The sequence below is a fragment of the Triticum dicoccoides genome, chromosome 5A, assembly GCF_002162155.2.
Source record: "Triticum dicoccoides isolate Atlit2015 ecotype Zavitan chromosome 5A, WEW_v2.0, whole genome shotgun sequence".
Lineage (NCBI taxonomy): Eukaryota > Viridiplantae > Streptophyta > Magnoliopsida > Poales > Poaceae > Triticum > Triticum dicoccoides.
Window position 1 is genome coordinate 711,522,306 of NC_041388.1, and position 21,591 is coordinate 711,543,896.

A 21,591-nucleotide genomic window follows, 5' to 3' on the forward strand; every position below is an offset into this window, starting at 1 on the left:
AGCTCGGCACTTCCCCTGCTTTGCATTATTGGGGCAAATTAATATTGTTCTGTATAAATTAAACTATAAAAAATAATTGTATATAATCACTTCATGAATTAGAAAACAATCACATGAAATATATATATTTCAACCACCATCATTATAAATAGCAACATCAAAGAGTTTACATAATAGTACCACTCTTTACAAAAGATGGCATCTACCTAGAACTCACAAAATGTCATCTACCTAGGTGCCAATTAGTAGCCTGGAATACATACACCATGCATCATATGAGTTACTGATCCAGAATATCACAACCTTAACCAAGTGCATGGCCAAAAGGATAACTGTCCATTTGCTTCCAATTAATCAGTAAAAAAAGTTCAGACCACCTCCTTCACCGTGATGAGATATATCTCAAAATCTAACATATAAAGCCTCCTAGAGTGGTTCTAACATATAAAGCCTCCTAGAATGGTAGTCACAACGAAGTCCTCGAGCGCACGGTACCACCCGAGGGGAAAAAAGCACCGCGCTGCGCGTGGGAGCGAGGGCGCACCGCACCACACGAGCGAAAAAATCACCACCGCGCGAGGGACGAAAACGGCATCAAACCCAGCCCCACGCCCCTCACTCCTCCCTCCTCCTCCTCCTCCTTCTTCTACGCCGTAGGAGCCTCGCCGCCGCCTGCTACTCCTCCACCGCCTCGCCTCTTTCTCCTCCCTGCCTTCCCATCGCTCGCGTGCAGGCCATCGTGGCCACGCGCTTCACGGGCGAACCTGATTTCCAACGCCTGCTCCGGGTTTGCGCAGGACGGGCTCCCCTGCATCCTCCTCCTCGCGGCCGAGGACGACACCTTCGGAGTGAGCTGCGGCGCACGATTCGATCTGCGGGAGAGAGAGAAGATGAGAGGGAGAAGATGGAAGGAGAGGAGGGAGAAAGAGAGAGAGAGAGGAAAGAGGAGAAGGAGGCGCCGTCGTCCCCTCCACCCAGCCAGCCGTCGCCGCACCTCCTCCACCCGGCCAGCCGCCGCCACTCGCGCCCGTCTCCTCCGGCCAGCCTCCGCCCGCAACCTCCCCCCTCCCGTTTTCACAAGGGAAGGGAAGGTAAGAGACGAGGGAGAGCGAGCGGGTCAGGCGACGGGAAGGGAAGAGGAGAGGAGAGGAAGCCTTGCCGCTGGTCTAGGAGGAGCTCATCTGCCTGCTTTGAGATGAAGAGGTGATAGTTGGAGGAGGGAATATGACGTTGGGAGAAGAAGAAGGTAGAGTTGTATTCATCGTAATTATAATATTTATATATCCGTAGATTGTTCTTTGTTAGAGTCATCTAGGAGCATTACATTGTTAAATTATCCTTTTACTTATTTCTTTGTTCAGTTTTAAATCAATCTTCAAGAAAAATAGATTGCTTTATACTACTCACAGACTGCCCATCTCCCTCTCGTGATACCTTTCTGCTACTTGGATTCTCGATGAACAATTTGCATTTCCTTTGCTAGCAGCAATCACTCATCTTAGCTTATATTGAATCTGAAGGAAATTGGGTTGAGTGGAGAAGTGGTGCTATTCTTTTGCAAAGAGAATTAACATAATGCATCTCTATTTTCAGGTTTTCACTGGAAGAAAAATAACTAAGATCCCTTCTTTTGACATGTGCATCAAGAATGAACAAAAAGAAGGTACAGATTGGTTCATCCAGATTGTAATCTTAAGTAGGTGATATTTTCTGCTTCGACATTAGCTTTGGTTTTGGTGTTTTCTGCAGAACCATGTCAAAAACATTAAACTGAAGTGCTTTCATAATATGTAGCTTTTATTTTGATTCTTTATATATTTGAGAAGAGATTATGATAACCAAGATATGTTGTAGCCATGTTGTTACTAAGAATACTGCCACACTGCTACGGTCTTGAATTTGTGGAAGGCAGCAATGTGCTTGGTCTGGAGTTGGTGTCGCCATGTGCTAGCAGCCCATCACTTGATCTTGAGATGGTCCCCTGCATCGCGGATGCCACAAATAAGGAAGGCAGACATCATTGACGTGCGTGGTAAGAGCTCCATCTCCCCCACCCATAGCCCCCAACTTCTGTTTTGGAAGCATGTCTTCAATCTTCATCACCATCTGCGCCAGTATCTTGCTTTTGCCTTTCTCCTGTCTTGTGCTCCACCATTTGTCTCCCCATCCAGACACACAATAAACCAGCATATCTAAGAGGTGATTGGCAGGCTACCTGAGCATGGTTCTTAGTCTTTTCCATCCACGTAGCGGTGAGCTGAATTACTTTATTTGTATACAGGTCGGTGAGCTGAAGTTTTCCATGCAGAGTAACTGTGAGAAACAGAAATTGCTTGAGGCTACTGTGAGGTATACCTCTTGCACTAACAGTATAGAGCTTCACATACATTACCACAGAGAAAACCTCCTATATTTAAAGCAATCTAATGCGAATTTATATTCAGTTGGTAACTTAGTTTTGACTGGTAAGGCTTATACATGATGTTATTTATCTGAACTCTAAAAATGAAGGTTTACAGCCTCTGCAGCTTGTTTAGAAGTTGGTCTGCATATTTGGAAGCACCAAGCTATGTTTAGCCATTGAATTCAAGCCACCCCTGTAGCTTGTTCAGAAGTTTCTTAAGCACCAGACATATTTGTCTGAACTCTAAAAAGGAAGGTTTACAGTCCCTGTAGCGTGTTTAGAAGTTGGTTTGCATGTTTGAAAGCACCAGGCTATGTTTAGACATCCAATGGCAAGCCACCCCTGTAGCTTGTTCAGAAATTGCTTAAGCACCAGATTATGTATACTTTCATCATTATGCACTTCTGCATACATATAGATACATCCTAGGTCTACTCATAAGTGCTGCTTATTTGGCTTTCCATGCTCATGTACCTGTCTGTAATAACATTTTTTTAATGACAGATCTGAAATCTACCAGTCGGAACTGGCGAACCTAAAAAGAACTTTGACCCTCATTGGCTTTTTGTGTGGGTTTGCATCTGTTATGATGTGTCTTTATCAAGTTGCTCCTCCATACCCCGAGACGCTTGATGGTGCTGAATCGTCCCATCCACAGGTATGCTTAAATCCTGATCTGATTTGCATTTGTGTTACTCTATAGTTTGGTGCTGTTTGGCATTGATAAATTTTATGTGTTCAATTATTTCCGATCTTACAGAGAATGCAACCCGAGCTTCATGCCCTTTCATCCAACAGGAACTCTCTTCGGTGTTATTTTTGTTGCCATGAACAAACAGCTTAGAAAGTGAACGTCCCTGAACATTATGGAACTCTCAGTTAACTTTGTGTGGTTGGTGAACCTTGCGTTGCTGATAAATATGTCTCTGAATTTGGTCGAGCCTTGCAATTTTTCACGTGTTAGAAGACTGTACTCACATAAAACAGAGTATTGGTCTATGGAACTGGAGGCAGTGAGTTTCAATTCTTATGAATTGATGTTTCTTTATTTATTTAGAGCTTCTGTTCAGATCATTGACGTTTGCATATCCCCTGTTTGTAGTATAATTTTGTGTCTCATATTATGACTGCCATTTTTTTCCTCTACAGCATGTAAATTTCGGATTCAGTTTACTGATCTTTGAAAGTCATGTATAACTTGGCAGAAATGTTATCCCTACAAATAAGAACACCTTTATTCTTTATTGTGCAGCAACCATGTTGACAAGCTGGCATCTTTGTTCTATTCTATTGACTTCATGTGGCATTATGTATGAAGCCCTTTAAGCACAAACCTCGCAAGGACCGTCATGGGATTTGGAGTGCTCAATGGCATCTTAATTGGACTTCTCAATCAGAGTCTAGGTTTCAACTCTGTTGAGTTCTATCAGGTAAGCATTGTTCTTTGTTTCTGTCTGGACTTACAGAAAATGAATAGTCAATTCTTTTTGGTGTTGGAGTTGCAACTGTGACTGGAATTCTAATTTCTAAAAATAAGGCTGAACCATGTATATATTTGCAGAGCAAGTCGAGCGCATTAGTTGGATCCAGCTTCTTGATATTGCAGAGGGACTCGTCAAAAGGTTAGCACTTATTCTATAATGTGGATCACATAAAAAATAGAAATTTTAGTTTCTGAAAATAGATTGAACCATTTAGTCCAGGTCTTGAGCCATGTATTACATTTGAAATGAAGCTTTTAATGACCTTTTTCCACATTTGTATGATTCTAAATGTATCCAAGTCCATTCTCTACAAATCTCTACAAATCAAATTCTTGATTCCTGTATAATTTGCCCTATGTAGAGAGCACAAAATCAATAGCGTAGATAAATAAAAACTGCATCTATATTTCCATTCACATGATCATCAACTCCAGTCTCTTTGTTCATGATTTTCGTTGCTAATTTTTTTTAGGCACCCAAGCAAAATGCTGATGCTTCATCAGAATATTCTATTAAGAGCTTTATGCAATCATGATTGTTTGAGCCGGTTATGTCAAACAAACATTCATGTAATTTAGTTGCAATAATTCATAAAAAAGAATCGGCATAGTTCCTATTTTAGGACAGAATCAACATAATATGTCCAATTCTCCCACACACAAAAAAGTCTATGCTCAGTTGCATGACTTCCGAATCCAGTTTTAGGACAAAACAAGAGATTCGTACACACATTTCATTGTGATTTGTGGCAACCTTGCGTCTGGTACCATGCCTAAAAAGAATAAATTTGTGGTCAAGATCTTAAGTTGATCATAACTTCATATGTGGTTCTCCTGTTGCATTAGTTATATTTTTATTTTTGATCATCTTGCCCAAAACTAAAGTTTCGGTACATGAAAAATGACTACTTTATTTTATATGATGTTATCCTCTTTCTCTTCCCCATAGGACGGCGCCTCCCTGCGTTCTCGATCTGACGCCCGCCACATATCGTGATTCTGGATTGGGCGCAGGTCGTCGCCATAAGAGAGCCTGGCTGGTGTGGTCTTCATGCTTGGTGTGGAGAAGCAGGGGAGGATGAGTAGGATGGGCATGGGGAAGGAGCAGCCAGGCCAGAGCTCTGGCGTTGCTTGCGTCATGGTCAAATGGAGCCGGCCCTCGCTATGGGCTGCTGATCGCCGGTCGTCGTTCCCCAATCTCAGTTGCTCATCTTTGGCTCACCATCTTCCTCCCCTGATCATGCATCTATTTTAGATCATTTAATTATGCTATATCATATATGTTGTTTAGTTCAGGCTTGTGCATGTGCATGCATTGGCATTGATTTAGACAGAGATATTGCATGATTTGTACATAAAAGGAGTACGGGTGATCTAAGAATAAATGTTCGAATATAGTAGTGAGATTTGGGTAGAGGTTACCTGCACTGTTCTGTTTTATGTAGATTCTAAGCTGCAAAATCATACATGGTCCTGTTAGTAGTTTGTTTGAGTTGTGAGTTTACGCATTTTCCCTTGGAATGTTTGTATGTGTGATCACTTGCTTTTAGGTTCCCAACGGTACTTCATGAGAAGTTTTTTACTTTGCACCGGGTGATCAACTACATATTTACACGAATACACTATTCAGGACCAGGAACATTAAGATTTCTAATGTTGTTTTCCTCTTTCAAGATTGCAGTTTTCATAAGCCTTAGATACTAAGCTACATAGTTTTCATTTAACAATTTTTTACTGTTCTCTCATCTCCTATATGGTGTCTAAGAAATACTAATGTAGAAAATTCAAAATTTGAAAATACAAGCCGGCCCTCGCGTCGCAGTAGAGTGGAGCCGGCAATTTTATGATCGGTCTCTAAATATTTCAACTTGCAAAGTTTGAATTAGTTTCACATGCTAAAGTATATAGTTTGAACATAGGTATCCCTTAATTTTTCATATAAAAGATTTAGAATTATTACCCTTAGTGCTTGCTAAAACTCGAAGTTACTAACGAATGCAAAGGTTTCTGTTACAAAAGGTTTAGAATCATTACCCTTGATGCTTGAATTTGGACCTTGCACCTTACTTGGGTGACATAGAGCCAAATGGCACATTGTCCAAATACATGTTCAAAACACTTCGGGTTTGACATGGTCTCTATCCTTGATCAAACATAAAGTTACTAAAAAGGCAAATATTTCTCAACACGAACATGGTTTCAATTGGGTCTCTGCGCCATTTGGCGCACCGGGTCATCTAGTGTAGGTAAATCATCACCAGGTGGGGAGAAAGTTCCAGCAGCAACACCATTCGCATCATTACCATTTGCATCAAAGAAGCCGCCAAACATTCCATCCTCCGCTCCACGTAATGTATTATCCATATTTTCAACATCATTTGTTGGTTCGCCGGCAAAGGGCTGCACAAATGTCATTATTAGCATTCTGGGAAATTTTCAATTGTATTTGCCTAACCAACTAAAAATAAAATGGAAATACCAATTCAGCCCTTATTTGGCAAAAAAATTGAACCAAAATAACAAATGTCCAGAAAATTATGAAATTTTGGCAGAAGGACAACCATATGATGCCTACTATTCTGCGAAATTTTCAATCATATTTTCCAAACCGATTAAAAAGTAAAATTAAAATACCAATTCAACACTATTTGGCCAAAAATTTGAACCAAAAAACAAAGTGCAACCATATGTCGACTACCATTCTGGGAAATTTTCACTTGTTTTTGGGCATTTGTTGATATACTACAGCATATTCCTTTTCTGTTCTCATTTGGCCTATTTGGCGCCATTGGATTTAAAAAGACATAGGTACATACCACTTCTGGAGAACAGACTGGAGACGAAGTGGCTAAAGTTAGAAAAGCTGGAGGTGGTGGTATAACAATGCATGGAATCTCAGGCGCTGGAATTCCTTGAAGGGATGCGATGGTCTGAATTTTTTTAGACAAATTAGAAAGTTGTGTCAAGTGGCTATAATAGAAACAAAATGACTGCACAAGAGAAATATACACACCATAAGAAACTTGTGCACACCACCAAGGCTACTCTCCACTGTAGTCTGGACAGATTTCCCCCAATCAACCATACTTTGTGCATGCCTTTTCATTAACTCATTATGTTGAGCAATCCTTTTATCATGTTCTAGTCGTTGGCGCTTTGACGAAGACAAAGTGCGATTGATCTGCACCTCCCTAAGAGTCTCTCTACCCTCCACGGCACCATTCAATAGCGGCCACTTTCCGTGCGGCTTCCCGCCATCAGCTTCGTAAAGGGCTTGTGGTTCAACAGGAGAATGCTTCAAATCATATTCCTGCCCATGCATGTTAACAACCTTCTCTTTGTACAGATCCTTTGGATGACAAACAATATGCAAAGATGATTAAAAAATAATGTACCACAAAAGAAAACATAAACTTAGTATATCAAGTAATGGATGGATATTATACCAAGCATTCCGTGGCTTCAACACTATTTTAACGCATCAGGATTCTTTGGATCTTTTCCTCTCTGTGTGTGTATATCCATGCCTCAATCTTAGATACCTCTCTTCGTTCTTTCTCAGACTAAGACAAGAAAAAACTAAGTTACTACATAAAAAAACATACTTAATTTATTCAAAAGTTAGGAGAGTACCAGTTTTTGGCAAACTGTCGTCAATGAATTAGATCCACCTCTATGGGCCTTGTACTTAGAGTTGAGAAGATTATCACGATTTTCCTTAGATGTCACAATCCAATTAACATCACACCATTCATCAACTAAGGCCTCCGAGAAAACAACAGTGCACCACCATGGTCTTACAGCCATGTACTCATGTTTTTCAAGATAACGTCGTCCAGCAAATTTTTCTTTTAGTCTGCGATTCTCAAGTTTGTATTAATGGTCCCTTACGGCCTGTATGCGAGCATAGTACAGAATACTACCCAAGAGTTGGTTGCAACACCTGCCAATATGGAGCCTTGCACTTGCTTCATATATACTCAGCCTCATGCCTAGACCTCAGCTGCAATATAGATCACAAAAAATCAATTGTTACTTATATTTACTACAATAGTACACTTCTAAAAGAAAGCAACTGTTACTTATATTTACTACAGCAGTACACTTTGAAAAGGACCCAGATCTGTTACCCAAAATTCTTCCTCGATTTCCTCAGCTTTTGGACGAACCCCATCACTGGGCTTTAGCTTATAGTGTTCCCAAGTTGATGCAAACACAAGTTTTCCTTTTTGCTCAACCAAACCAGGATGATGCGTCTTTAAAAGGATTGTTATCTCACATTATTTCTTAGTGTAGGTAATTCTAACCAGTGCCTAGGACAAGAAAATAGATATAAGTTAAACACACCCCAAGGTATGTCATGTTGTACATGTAAAGCACCTCAAGGTGTGCCAATCTGTAATGCATGGATTAAATGATAACTCACGTGTCACCGTCAGGTCTAATCAACAGACGTTCAGACTCATTTCCAGTAGGTGGTGGAAGTTCTGCAGAACCTCTTAAGAATTTTGGAGGTGGAAGCCACTCACCATCATTTGTACCAGCGGACATTTTTGGGGATGAAACCATCTCTTGCCCTGGCGTAGCACTTGTAGTAGCACTGCTAGTAGAGGATGACCCCCGGCGGCGGCGGTGTGAAATTGTCATCCTATAAAACTGAATTGAAATGCATTAGTAAGGTCTATAGAAAACATAACTAAAATTACACATTTCTGAATTGGCATAAGTATAGCAGCAGAAAAATGTGCAACACAAAGAGAAATAACTAGAGACAAATATAACCACAAGAGATAGAATTTTTAAGTACAACACAAAGGGAAACAACCAGAAATCATCAATGTCCAGATTTAAAAATACATTGAGGAAAATGTCATCTCAAACAACAAGAAAACTACTAGAAATCATCAATGTCTTCATGAGATAATTGCAAGTCCTCTCCATCTTCTGATTCTGCATCAGAGTCAATTTCTTGATCAGAACACAAATATACAGCTTACAGTTTTATGAGATGAAGAAATACACAGTTGTAATCAGAAAACAAATATACACAAATAGACCGTTTTTTTAGGGATCACAACTTCCTAGATGTGAGCTTCATCTTCATGGAGTAAAAAAGATCTCTAAAAAAAATTCATTTACCGATCCCTAAACTGAATGCATCAGACACATATAGGAACATGAGGGAAAAATTGTCATGTGAGCTCACCTAATGGAGCCTTTGATTCTGAAATTGAAGAAGACGCCTATAGTTGCAGCAGATTGCAGACCGAGGACGTATTGGTCAAGGGCGGCAGGGTATGAGCAGGGTGGTAGCAGCACGGAGGCCTCCGCCTGAAGTTGTTGTCGAGGGCGGCAGGTCGGTCAAGCTCCACGGCAGTGGACCCTCTGTAGCGGCGGCGGCGGACCCTCTACAGTGGCAGCGGCGTGAGCCCGGGTCTGCTGCAGAGGCAGCAGCGGCGGCGGCCCCTCTACAGCGGCAGCCGCAGGAGCCCAGGTCTGCTACAGATGCAGCAGAGACGGCGGCTGCGGCTGCGGCAGCGACAGCCGCGGGAGCCCGGGCCTGCAACGGCGATGGCCAACAGCCAATTCTGGGCGCGTGTATAGCCAATTTAGGCACTACTGATTTTTCGGGGAAAGAAAAGGCACTACTCAACTAGCATCTGGTCAAAAAGATTTACTCGCTCTGTTCCGAATTACTCGTCGCAAAAATGGATGTATGTAGATGTATTTTAGTTCTAGATACATCCATTTCTGCGATGAGTAATTTGGAACGAAGGAAGTACTTGGCTATTATTTTTCATTGTGTATATCTAACCCTCAAAGAAATATGCACTTATTTCCGCCTATTTCACCTACTCATGTACATTTATTCATCAAGTGTGTGCACAAAAAGTGATGGCTCGACATATGTCAGAAAAAAAATATGGTCAATCAACTTACGTTTTCTTTTTGCACAATTTATGTTATTTTCACATTTATTTTTCCTTGTAGGTTTAAATTTTCTTGATATTCTATATTTGTTGTAAGTATATTTAGATATAAACCTTAGGTGTAAAATACATATTTAAGTGTGTGTAAACCTTCCTAGGGTTAACATTACAAACACTAGGGATACTCTACGGCGTTAGTTGGAACGTTAAAGCTCCATTTGCACCATATGTTCAGTCTCTAGAGTTTTGTTTCTTCATCCTAGGTATAGATCTTTCCCTAGAGCTAATAAGATAACCCCTAAGAAAACATGCCAGCATGGCTGGTCCCACGCACGGAGTATCCCTTGGATGTGCAATTAGACCCGAAGGAAATAATACCGTCCCTTGGGTTTTCAATATGTACCCTAGGAAACCTTTATGTCCCTAAGGTGTCCAATTTAGCTCTAGAGAAGCGCTTCAACCCTACGGCTATTTGCAGATTCTAGTAGTGTCCCTTAATTTTTTTTCAAAAGTATAGAAATGGTCCTTCGCTTCAAAACCAGTAAACCCTAGTCCCTCAACTTCTTAAACAGGATATGTTTAGTCCCTCATACCGCTTTAAGTGGTTTTGTTGATGACATGTCATGTTTTTTCTTGGCATTTTATCAAACATGTGTCATGCGCCTGCTATATTTCCGAACGGTGGCGTCGAGGGCCGCACAGCAGGTCTACGGCATGCCCTTCTTCAACACTGAGGCCATGCCCAGCCGCCCGCCCAACGTCCTGGTGCCTCTGATGAGCGGTTTTGCGCAGCATCCTAAAAGAAGTGTTGCATAGTTTGTGCCACTCGAGGGTCACCAGTGCGTCCTGGGGCGAGTGAAGGATGTCCATGGGCGACCTCGTACGTGCACGGCCCTACCGGCTGATGCGGATGAATCCACGTCCGGGCTCGACTCCGATAGCCCGCCTCCGTGCACACTGTCGATTGAGGTTGCTCAAGGACATGGCGAGGTGCTTCTCAAGCTCCGGTGGTATGCGGCGGAGGCACGAGCTCCTCTCCGGGTGAGAGCCAAGGCGTTTTCCAATCCGGCGAAAATCCATCTAGTACGTAGCTAGCTAGTCTCTTGTGAATCGGTCCAGCAACTCTACTGTACGTGTGTATTGTCTTTCGGTGGAACCCAAGCCAGCTTCGGTGCGTACATACCCATATGCGATCTCGTAGAGCACGCCTGAGCCCAGCCGGCGCCTCCTGACGAGCTGCCGAGGAGGTGTTGTTGCTACTGCAGCACAGCGCCCTCTGGCCGGCACCCGTACATTGCGGCGAGTTCCTACAGGCTACAGGAGCAGTGTGGCTCGATGACAGTGGCCACGGTGAGTTTGTAGATACTGATGTGGCGGTCAAACCTGTGTGACATGGCGGTCAAACTTATGTGACATGTCTAGTTTTAGTTAAAACCATGTCCACGTCAGCACCAAACCACCCTAAACGGTACGAAGGACTAAACTTACCCGGTTTTGAAAGTTGAGGGACTAGAATTTACTGGTTTTGAAATTGAGGGATCATTTGTAGACTTTCGAAAATAGTTGAGGGCAGAGACGGAGGACGAAAAAATATTAAGATGTGGCGAACTGTCAACTAAATTCTTTTGATGCAAAAACATAATAGTTAATTCAAACTGCGCTAAAGCTTTCAATGGCGTCTACAAGACGCATGTAATGGCAGTGACCTATCCTCCTTCTGAAAGTCCTCCTTAATTATAGCAATATATCAACTTTTGAATATCCTTTTTTCAATGTAACACCATCAAATTATTTAGCTATCAGGCGCACCTCATACTTATCCCATATATAAACCGAACACCGGGTCGTGCTATGTTGGTAGTGACGTGTTGGCAGGTAGTCAGTCTTCTCTTTTCTTTTTGCGGAAGGGCAAGGGTAGTCAGTCATGTACTCTTATATAAAAGTCAAGAAAAAAAAGAACCCAAAAAATGCAAGTTGCACGCACCAGCAAAATTTTCTACGTTCTGTTTTTTGGTCGCCAAGTTACAAGAGTTCCATCAAGAGCGAGCCGCCGAGAGAATCGATCCGATCGTTGTTCACCCGAAGCGAGCCGGTTCAAGTACGTCTACGTGGTGAGATGTGCATGTTCTAGGCAGCACATCAATCAAGCTGCTTGCTTATGTGCTTCCGATCTAGCATGTGTGCTTTCATCTATGTTTGCTTGGGCGAGTCGATCTACTGTGGTCTAAAACCAACAAGCAGTATATGCATAGGTATTTGGGTGAAAAAAAAGTGCATGCTTACATATAAAAAAAATTGATGCCGAATCAAGGTGTGGTTGAGGGACGAAAAATATACTCATCCCTATATAAGAAGATGATGTTCGCCGTATGTATCAGGATCTCTCTCATGCGCGTATTGTTTGTTGGTAAGAAAGGGACGAGTCAGCGAAGCCGCGATCGATGAACGTTGACACCGAGCGAGCGAGGAGCTTTGTAAATGGGTGAACCGAACACATCTCTCTATGCCGAACAAGAAAACGTACGTTTGTACTTAATTTGTACACGGCGGCAGCTGGTGGCCAGACGTGATCGCGCATGGACTGCGCACTTGGATCCTTGCATCACCGAGCATGGAAGTACGACGAACTACTCGGCTGACCTCTACCGACTGGCCACTTGAATGCCCATGCATGCGTGCGTCAACCTGTTTGCGGACCCATGTAGTTCGTACTGCAGCAGTTCAGTGAGTACATGCCTTAACTCTGCATGCATGGGTGATTAACTTTAACCATGCCCTAGTCATGGCGGCAGGTGGGGTGTTAATTATCAAGGTTGCCAGTGATCGACGTGCATCTCACTCACTTGGCGGCACATGGCTGGCGATCGAGCTCGGAGTCTGGGACCGTGCGTGGCCGCCTATAAATACACCGGGAGTCCCTAGTTCCATCTCCACACCACCATTGCAGCACTCCATCACACACAACACTTGCCACTGCGAGAGCGAGAGTGAGCAAGGAGTAGACCAACGTACGTACGACGACGGCCATGGCGATGAGGAAGGAGGTCCTCCTGGCGGCCATGATGCTGACGCTGCTGGTGGCGGCGCCCGGCGGGGCGCTCGCGGCGTCCGAGGTCGGGCAGCTGACGGTCTGCATGCCGGCGATCACCACCGGTGCCAAGCCGAGCGGCGCGTGCGCGTGTGCTGCTCCAACCTGCGCGCGCAGCAGGGGTGCTTCTGCCAGTACGCCAAGGACCCCTCCCTCGGCCGCTACATCACCAGTCCCCACGCGCGCGAGACCCTCGTCTCCTGCGGCCTCGCCGTCCCGCACTGCTAGGCGCTGAGTATGGCTCGGCTATAGGTAGGCTATCTCCGTCCATGGGAGATGAGAGACGAGTATAGCTTAGCCGAGCCTAGCTGAGACCTGAGAGAGTGAATGCGTCCATGCACGCACGCATGTTGCTGTTCGACCCATGATGCTGGAATAAAATGTTGGCGATGAACAAAAAATTATCTACGGCGGCCAGGCTGGTTGCTGTTGCTGGTAGTAAATTTGTGTCGCAACTTTGATGAGATCGATTGAGTTGTGTCACTATATATGCATCTGTCTATGGACTTTTCCTCTGGTTCCTCCGCTTCTTCTCTCTCCTCTGTCCGGCCGTCACTTGCTGTAGGCTTTTCACAGCCAAAATCACGTAAAAGAATGGGCAACCGTCAAAAAAAAAAACTCACGAAATTACTACGAGTTTCCTAGACACAAATAAGCCGCTGATGAGGCCGCACAATGCAGCAGAAACACATGACATGCTCTACAAGTTTTTTTTTTTTGAGCAGTAACATGCTCTACAAGTTTTTTTAGCAGTATCATGCTCTACAAGTTTTTTTTAGCAGTATCATGCTCTAAAAGCTAGCAACGGTATTGAGCGGACTATCACACCAGAGGGGCACATCTTTGATTACTTGTGTGGACATATTTCAAAAAATTAACTTTGCCCATAAATTGGACCAACCAAGTATGGGTTATATGTAAAAAGTACCTTAATTGTACTCACTTTGTAAACTAATATAAGAGTGTTTAGATCACTAAAATAGTGATCTAAACGCTCTTATATTAGTTTACGAAGGGAGTACCACAAAAATCAGTTTCTGAGCCCAGGCTCAGATGATCCCGAAATCTACATCACCAACACACATGTGGGTCCGTGCCATCCAGTGTATTTCCCTGTCGTATTCTCATTTCCCACTCAACCGCCGTAACATAATCATTGCAACGGTGCGTTATGATAGCGATGCGGAAACAGGCAGCACATCGATGGATCGGCGTGTTTTCTGCTACCTGGACTATGACCGGTCAAAAACATGCCAAGTTAGCTCGGAAACCGCTTCAGTTGTGTCGAGGGACAAATTTTGTCCGGTATTAAAAGTTCAAGGTGTAAGTTGTCCGATTTCATCATTGATGGACTAAATTTAGACTCCACCAAGAATTGAGAGACGAAAAGTATATTTTTCTCTTCTTTATAATAGGGAGAGGGTTATGGTGGGTGTGTCCTTTAATGACTTATATCAAATGATTGTGAAACTATTATTTGGATTTTAGTGTCTGGGTTAGAAAAAGCATAATAAATCGAAACATTTTAAATACATGTTCAACATTTTTTCAATACACATTTAACAGTTTTCAAATGCTTGATTATATTTTTTCAAATACTTGTTTAAGATTTTGTCAAATGCTTGATTCACATTTTTCTCTATACACATTTAACATTTTCCAAGTGCTTGGTTAACATTTTTGAAATACATGGTCAAATTGTTTCATACACATTTTCTGTATACTTGATAAATATTTTCTCTATGCTTATTTAATACTTTTTAAATGCTTGGTCAACATTTTTATAGATGTTTAAAATTTATTTAGAATATTTTTAAGTTCAAACAAAAGTTAAAAAAGAAAGCAAAAAAATAAAAGAAACGGCAAAAAAAGAAAACGAGGCTATTGTTCCTGCACACCTTGTTAGGCAAATTTCATAGATGGTCCAGGCCAGTCCTGCAATGAACAGGACATGAAGCAGACACATCCATAATTTCGAAAATATTTGTATGGTAGACCAGACATCACAAAGACAAATGAATAATCTTCTTGATAAAAGCCACATTTTGCGGCCTTTCCAATTCCTCTTTAATATATTATAGACTAAAACTTACGTGGGGGTGTAGGGAGGGGAGAGTTCAAAAGTTCCAAGGTTAAAACTATGTAAAGTTCGAAACACATGAATAATCTTCTAAATACTTTATCATTTTCAGAAGTTAAATATTTTTATATGTACAAATATTTTTTAAACACACATACATTATTAGTTTTTATTATTTTAATTTTAATTTATAGTATATTTTAGCAAAAATCTTAAAGAAGAAAATAAATTTGTTTAAACACACAGCCTAGTATTATTTAAGCGTCCTGCAGGCTATTAATTCACCCCGCTCTAAATGGGCCTTAAAATTACCTGGACTAGGCTGGACTTAACATTATGAAACATCATCACCCCGCAGCTTTGCATAAAAACAGAAGAAAACTCAGCCCGTGCTCAGCGCCTCGGGCGGAAGAAGCACCGACCGGACGTGCGCCGCCGCGGATTTGCCGGCCACCTGAGCGCGTCGCCGACGACGGACATAGAACTCTTGCCTCCCGATTTGAGGTCAAGCTTTCTCCTTTCTTCCGTCGTATCCCTCGATTAATTTCTCTTCTCTTCTCTTGTGGGAAACCCTAGCCAGCTAGATTCTTCTCCCTAAACCCTCTCCGCCGTTTGCTTGTCGCGGCAGTGGGAGCTCAGCCTAGAGGGAGATTGGTAATGATGGATGCTGATGAGATCCCCCAACCGTAAGATTTATCTATTCCAGTTGGTTTGTACGTACGTAGTCCTGCTTGATGAATGCATGGATGGATGCTCCGTGTTGGCTGAAAAAACTAGTCCATTGCAATGACGTCGCTTTGCGTTTGTTTGTCACTGCTGATTTTCCAGGGCCCATCCCGAGAAGAGACCATGCATGGATATCGATTTGCGGCGGCATTGCCCCACATCGATGGTGGCCGTGGTATCCAAGGTGCTCGATGACGACGACCTTCTCGCCGAGATCCTCCTCCACGTCGTGTTCCCCACCACCCTCGTCCGTGCCGCCCTCGTCTGCAAGCGTTGGTACCACCATGCCTCTGACCGCCAGTTCCTCCGCCGGTTCCGCAAACTCCACCCGCCCTGCCTCCTTGGCTTCTATGTTGTTTTCATGGGTGCACGCTTCATACCGATGCAGTCTCAACTACCAGAGCTCGCTTCCGTCATCCGCCACGTTCCGAGCTACAGTTCTGGCTACTGGATCGACTTTAAGGACTGCCGGAATGGCATCATCTTAACCAGAGACCGGAAACAAGGAGTATTGACATATAAAATGGAAAGCCCGTTGTGCCCCAAGAGAGGAATGCCCATTGTCCCACTACCACCAAGCACCCAGGGCCCTGTTCATATTTTCAGTGAAATCCTCTCCAAAGAAGAAGGTGATGGTCTGTCCTATTTTTATCTGTTGGTGGAGCTTACCAAGGAGAAAAAGATCATGGTGCACGTATATATGTTGCAAGATGGTGTCTGGTGCATACTTACATCGGCCACAAACCAGCTCCATTATTATCCGCTGCGAAGGCCAAACCCTGTTCTTGTAGACAATAAAATCTATATGGGAGCTAGTAACAACATTCTTGTCTTGGATTTGAGTGCCTCAACTTTCTCCGCGATTCACCTCCCACAAGGAGTGGAGTATGCATCTTCAGAAATCAAGTTGTCACGTACCGATGATGCTTCCGGTGTATATCTCATCCATTTGCGTCCCAAGGAGTTTCAACTTTGCGTATGGCTCCATAAGGAAGAGAACTGGCTGCTGCTGGATACCATATATTTGTATGAGATGCGTGCTATTTCAGGGAAGATAGATCGCCTGTATGTGCATATAAGGCAGGTGGGAGACAATGCTCAGTTTGTATTTTTACAGATTTCTCAATACGTATTCTACTTGGATATCAAGTGCAGAACACTGCGTAAAGTGTATGAGATGACAGTCGATGAACAAAGTTATGTTGACATCCATCCTTTTATGATGATCTGGCCTCCCATATTCCCTGCCCTCAAGGATGATCCTGCAAGGTTTGCCTTTGGCCTTTAGAGGTTCTGTATAGTGCACTTGTTGCGGTTACAAAATTTTGCACTATACTGTACATCGTTTATTTCTATATATGTGTAGTGGTGTTAGGCCGTTAGTTGCATGATTTATTCCTTATTAGGCCATCTTGACGTACTAGTTAAATAGATTTGAGAATGCTTGCCGTAAGATCTTTTGAAATCACTTGTGATTGATTCCGGTTGGGCTTGAAAAAAAAATACTAGTTAAGGTACATTAGAGAATTCTTGTTGTGAGATGATATGAACACATTCGTGTACTGGGGTAACTTTATAAGGTGTTTATTTGTGGTCATAGTAACTTTGTAAGGGACCCTTAATTACCTATGGGTGTGGGTTTAAGACTTGTGTTGGCAGAGCTTGTTTTTCCCCTTATTTGGGACCAAGTCTATACTTTTGGGGAACTTGAGGAATCAAAAACATACTTTTCTCTTTTCTGAACTATCAGTGCAAAACTACAAATTGGACATTCAAAAGTATAAAACATAATGTATATGAGGTAAGGGCTGAAAGATGCATGCCCAGTTACCATGTTGACAATTGTATTTATCTTGTCCTAATATATTATCACAAATCCATTAAAACTAGGGTTTTAGCTTCCTACATTTCTTAAATATAATCATGGTGTAATTTTTGTACTTACTACCTTTAAACTTTGAATCTCGAGCTCTGAATGAGATTTTAAATACTTGTTTTTTTAATGTTGCTTAGCGGGTCGTATGTGTTTTTCTGGAATACAAGTGGATCGTAAATTTTACGAGGGTATGCTTGCACTAATTCATGAAGTTTGATTCAGATATATTGCCATGAAAATCTTTGTTCTTTCTGACAATTAGCAAGTGGCTAGTTACAAGTTAACAACGGATAATTGTGTGGCATCTCTGCATGTATGATCAGGGTAGTGTTGTTGTGGAATACAGACTATAAACTGAAAATTTCCCCGTATGGCATTTGACCCTACTCTCTTGTAGCTTTTTAGAACAAAAACTACATTGATGTAGCAGATCCATTATTTGATCTCTGAGCGTGTGTAACATTTGACTATTGTTGTACTCCCTCCGTGCGAAAAAGCTTGTCCCAAGCTTGTTCCTCAAATGGATGTATCTAGCACTAACTTGATGCTAGATACATTCATTTGGGGGACAAGCTTTTCCGGACGGAGGGAGTACCAGCCATTTGTCTTGTTAGTCCATTTGATATTTTGGTGCTTAAAGTGGCAAAGCAAATATATTATCTTCTTTTGCAGAAAAAGAACATTCTGATGCTTAATTATCTTGATACTGATCGCTTCTCTGTCTCCTCTAAAACAGGAATGCCATATGAAGGACTATATCAAGAAGCTTTTGAATGGCCAGTGTAATTTAGGGCCTCGTCAAGGAATAGCAGAGAGCTGCATTGCCTGATTAGCAGCAGTTGTAACTGCGTCCACTGTAACCTGCACGGGATTAATCAGGGTGCTATGCAACAAAAGCAGGTCCTATCCTTTTGTATGCATGTTTAGTAGTTTGATTCGGATATATTGCGGCCAGTGTAACCGCGCATGATAGATATTAGTCCTATCCTTTGTATGCATGTTTAGTAGTTATCTCACCTGATCCGCTTGGGTCCTGGCCTTGCCATTGCTCCACTTGTTACGGTATTTGTGGAATCTGTCCTGTTGATCTGTTCCAAGTTAGGGATGTGTTTGTAGCTCTAATGCAACAGTAAAACTGAAACGTGGATTTGTGAACCATACTGTGCAGGAGTACAACAAGCAGGGTAAGAGAATGGTTTGTTAATGAATGATGAACAAGCTCAGGTAAATGCATCTTATATTCCAGGGGTAAGAGAGTTATGCGTTGATGAACTGGAGTGGTGAATAAATTCAGTGATAGGTACTCCCTCCGTCCCAAAATATAAGAACGTTTTTGACACTAGTGTAGTGTTAAAAACGTTCTTATATTTTGGGACAGAGGGAGTAACATATATGCATGCAGTGGTTAGTTAGACTGAACCAAGGGAATTGCAAACGGGATTCACTGTCCCAGTCAGTATCTGTTAAAGCAAGGGTGACAGTGCTTGATTACCAGAGCTGACTGCAGCAAACAGAAACGTGAAAAGATGTATGGCACTTTGTACAAGTAGATAGACACTCGTGAATCTTGAATTACAAACACATTACATGATCTCAAGGAGTTTGTGTCCCAAGGAGTTTCAACTTTGCGTATGGCTCCACAAGGAAGACAATTGCCTGCTGGTGGATACCATATATTTGCATGAGATGCGTGCTATTTCAGGGAAGACAGATCGTTCGTATGTGCATATAAGGCAGGTGGGAGACAATGCTCAGTTTGTACTTTTACAGATTTCTCAATACATATTCTACTTGGATATCAAGTGCAGAACATTGCGTAAAGTGTATGAGATCACAGTCGATGAACAATGTTATGGTGCCATCCATCCTTTTATGATGATCTGGCCTCCCATATTCCCTGACCTGAGCGACGATCATGAAAGGTTTGCCGAGGATTTGTCTAGTGCACTTGTTGGGGCTACAAAATTTTGCACTATGCATCGTGTTTGCTATAGTTTCTTATTTTGTTGTATAACTATTTTCTGAGCTATCACCTCAGAACTACAAATTGGGCAGTCAAAAGTATAAAACATCATGTATATGAGGCAAGGGCTGAAAGACGCCTAGCTCCGTTATCATGTTGACAAATGTATTTATGTAGTCCTGAAATATTATCACAAATCCTGAAATCCATCAAGCTTGGAATTCTAGCCTCCTATGTTTCTTAAATGTAGTCATGGTGTAATTTTCTGCTGCCTACCTTTAAACTGTCAGCCCCTTAGATTTTCAATACTTGGTTTTTTCTTCCTGAATGTTGCTTAGGGCATGCTTGAGCTTCTGCATGATTTTTGTTTGACTGTGATTTTTTTTCCTTCTGTGTGACAGTTGACAAGTGGCTAGTAGTACAAGCTAAGATCGGGCAATTTGTGTTTGTGTGGTGTTTTTCCTTGTATGGTCAGAGTTTTTGTTGTACTGGAATACAAACTATAAATTGAAAATTTTGCCCGTATTTTGTTTTACCCTTGTAGCTTATCGGAAATTCAGAATAAAAATAATATATAGATGTAGCAGATCCACTATTTAATTTCTAAACGCTTATAACACTTGGCTATCGCTGTACTAGCCATTTGTATTTTGGTGCTTAAAGTAGCAGGAAAAAATTCAGCAAAAACAAATATGCTCCCTCTGTCCCATATTATAAGATGGTTTTTTGGAAGCTAACATAACTCCCCAAAACGTCTTATATTGCGGGACGGAGGGAGTACTTTGTTGCTTAATTATCTCAATTCTGATGCTTCCTCTGCAACAGGAATGCCATATGAAGAACAAGTATGTCAGGGCCCGTTATCTGAAGCCATCTTCTTCCCTGAAGTTCTTTCTGAAGATCACTGAAGAATTGGACAGTTTTACTGCTCACGCATAGCTCACTTATCTCTTCGCTTCGGCTGACGACTGAGCATCGTCCATCTTGGATTCAAGGGTCTACAATCTTCTGTCGTCTATCTCCTTAGGTTGTTCCTGATGCAGGCTATATAAATGTGTAAGCCGAATAGCAGGGATATCTTATCTCTTATATATGTCTGTGTTGAACCCTAGCCGCTGCCATGTTCTGGCCGGCATAACTTTCTCCTGTAATCTCTTAATTCGAGTAAAGCATTCCTCCGATGGTAGCAAATCGTTGTGTCATGCTGAGTTTCCCCTGTGTGCTCGTGCTTCATCTCTGAATCTCTCTCTATTCCCTGAATCCCATAGTCAGGGTCTGTCACTCTCTCCTCCTCTGTTTCCTCTGTTTGCCACTACTAGACGCAAATATTTAAATCAAAATCAACCGTAAACCGTCCAAAACATTTATCTAAAAGCTCACGAAATTGAAGTACTACGAGTTCCGTAGACAAGACAAGTTTGTTGCCTCCGTCTGCATATATGAGGCTTAAAGCTTCTACAAAAAAGAAATGTTGAATTTAGTTGTACCTTCAGTCCTTCAATATTTATTTTTTTGAGAAAAAAAAACCAAAGCTTGTTAAATAGTGCCTCCAAAGCAAACCCCGTTGGTCTTAAATGTGCTCCTGATGCTGCATGCTTTCAAATTATGCATTTGTGCTCGTGTCATGCGCTAGTGGAAGTAATGGTGCTTCTGATAGTTGATGTAGTACCCTTTTTCAGAGGATTGTGTATATATATTGTTGGGACTCTTTGTTCTTCATTATAATTTGGTCTGATACCTCAAAATTTCAAACCAGCGTCGCTGCTACATCTGCAAGGACAGAATGAAAGTGGGAACGTGGAATGCAAGAAATTATAGTCAGAGAATACACACTCGAATACCATGTCTTATCATCAATCACAGTGCCAAGATAAATAGGGCTGACAGGTGTGCCCGCAAGATGTGCTTGGCCAGCTGAAAAGAGAGGTCGGGAAAACTGCGACAACATATTAATACAACTGTGACCAAGCAACTTCTTCTACACAATAATGTATGCATGTATATGGTGTATAATAAACAGTGTTTTTACTCAGGACAGGGG

General features: G+C 42.1%; 1 protein-coding gene, 1 long non-coding RNA gene and 1 pseudogene across 10 annotated transcripts; all 3 read left to right on the plus strand.

Moving 5' to 3' along the window:
- The first annotated feature begins 585 nt into the window (after positions 1–585).
- LOC119304391 lies at positions 586–5,408 on the plus strand. 9 transcript variants are annotated; one of them, XR_005148239.1, is made up of 8 exons: positions 586–1,246; positions 1,594–2,199; positions 2,282–2,349; positions 2,909–3,062; positions 3,165–3,417; positions 3,657–3,834; positions 3,966–4,026; positions 4,837–5,408. It is a non-coding gene; the product is annotated as an uncharacterized LOC119304391 (long non-coding RNA). The 9 variants fall into 9 exon arrangements; XR_005148242.1 differs by having other exon boundaries at positions 3,165–3,296; XR_005148243.1 differs by having other exon boundaries at positions 1,594–2,032; positions 2,116–2,199; positions 3,165–3,834.
- Positions 5,409–12,843: 7,435 nt separating this feature from the next.
- On the plus strand, positions 12,844–13,133 carry LOC119298605 (annotated as a pseudogene).
- A 2,741-nt stretch (positions 13,134–15,874) lies between these two features.
- On the plus strand, positions 15,875–16,999 carry LOC119300578. The gene has a single exon (XM_037577497.1). The coding sequence runs from the start codon at positions 15,875–15,877 to the stop codon at positions 16,997–16,999; it is 1,125 nt and encodes a 374-aa protein (XP_037433394.1).
- Positions 17,000–21,591: the final 4,592 nt, after the last annotated feature.

Excerpts from the sequence above, each read along its gene's own strand:
- LOC119300578 (XM_037577497.1), top strand. The coding sequence starts at position 15,875 with ATGGTGGCCGTGGTATCCAAGGTGCTCGATGACGACGACCTTCTCGCC.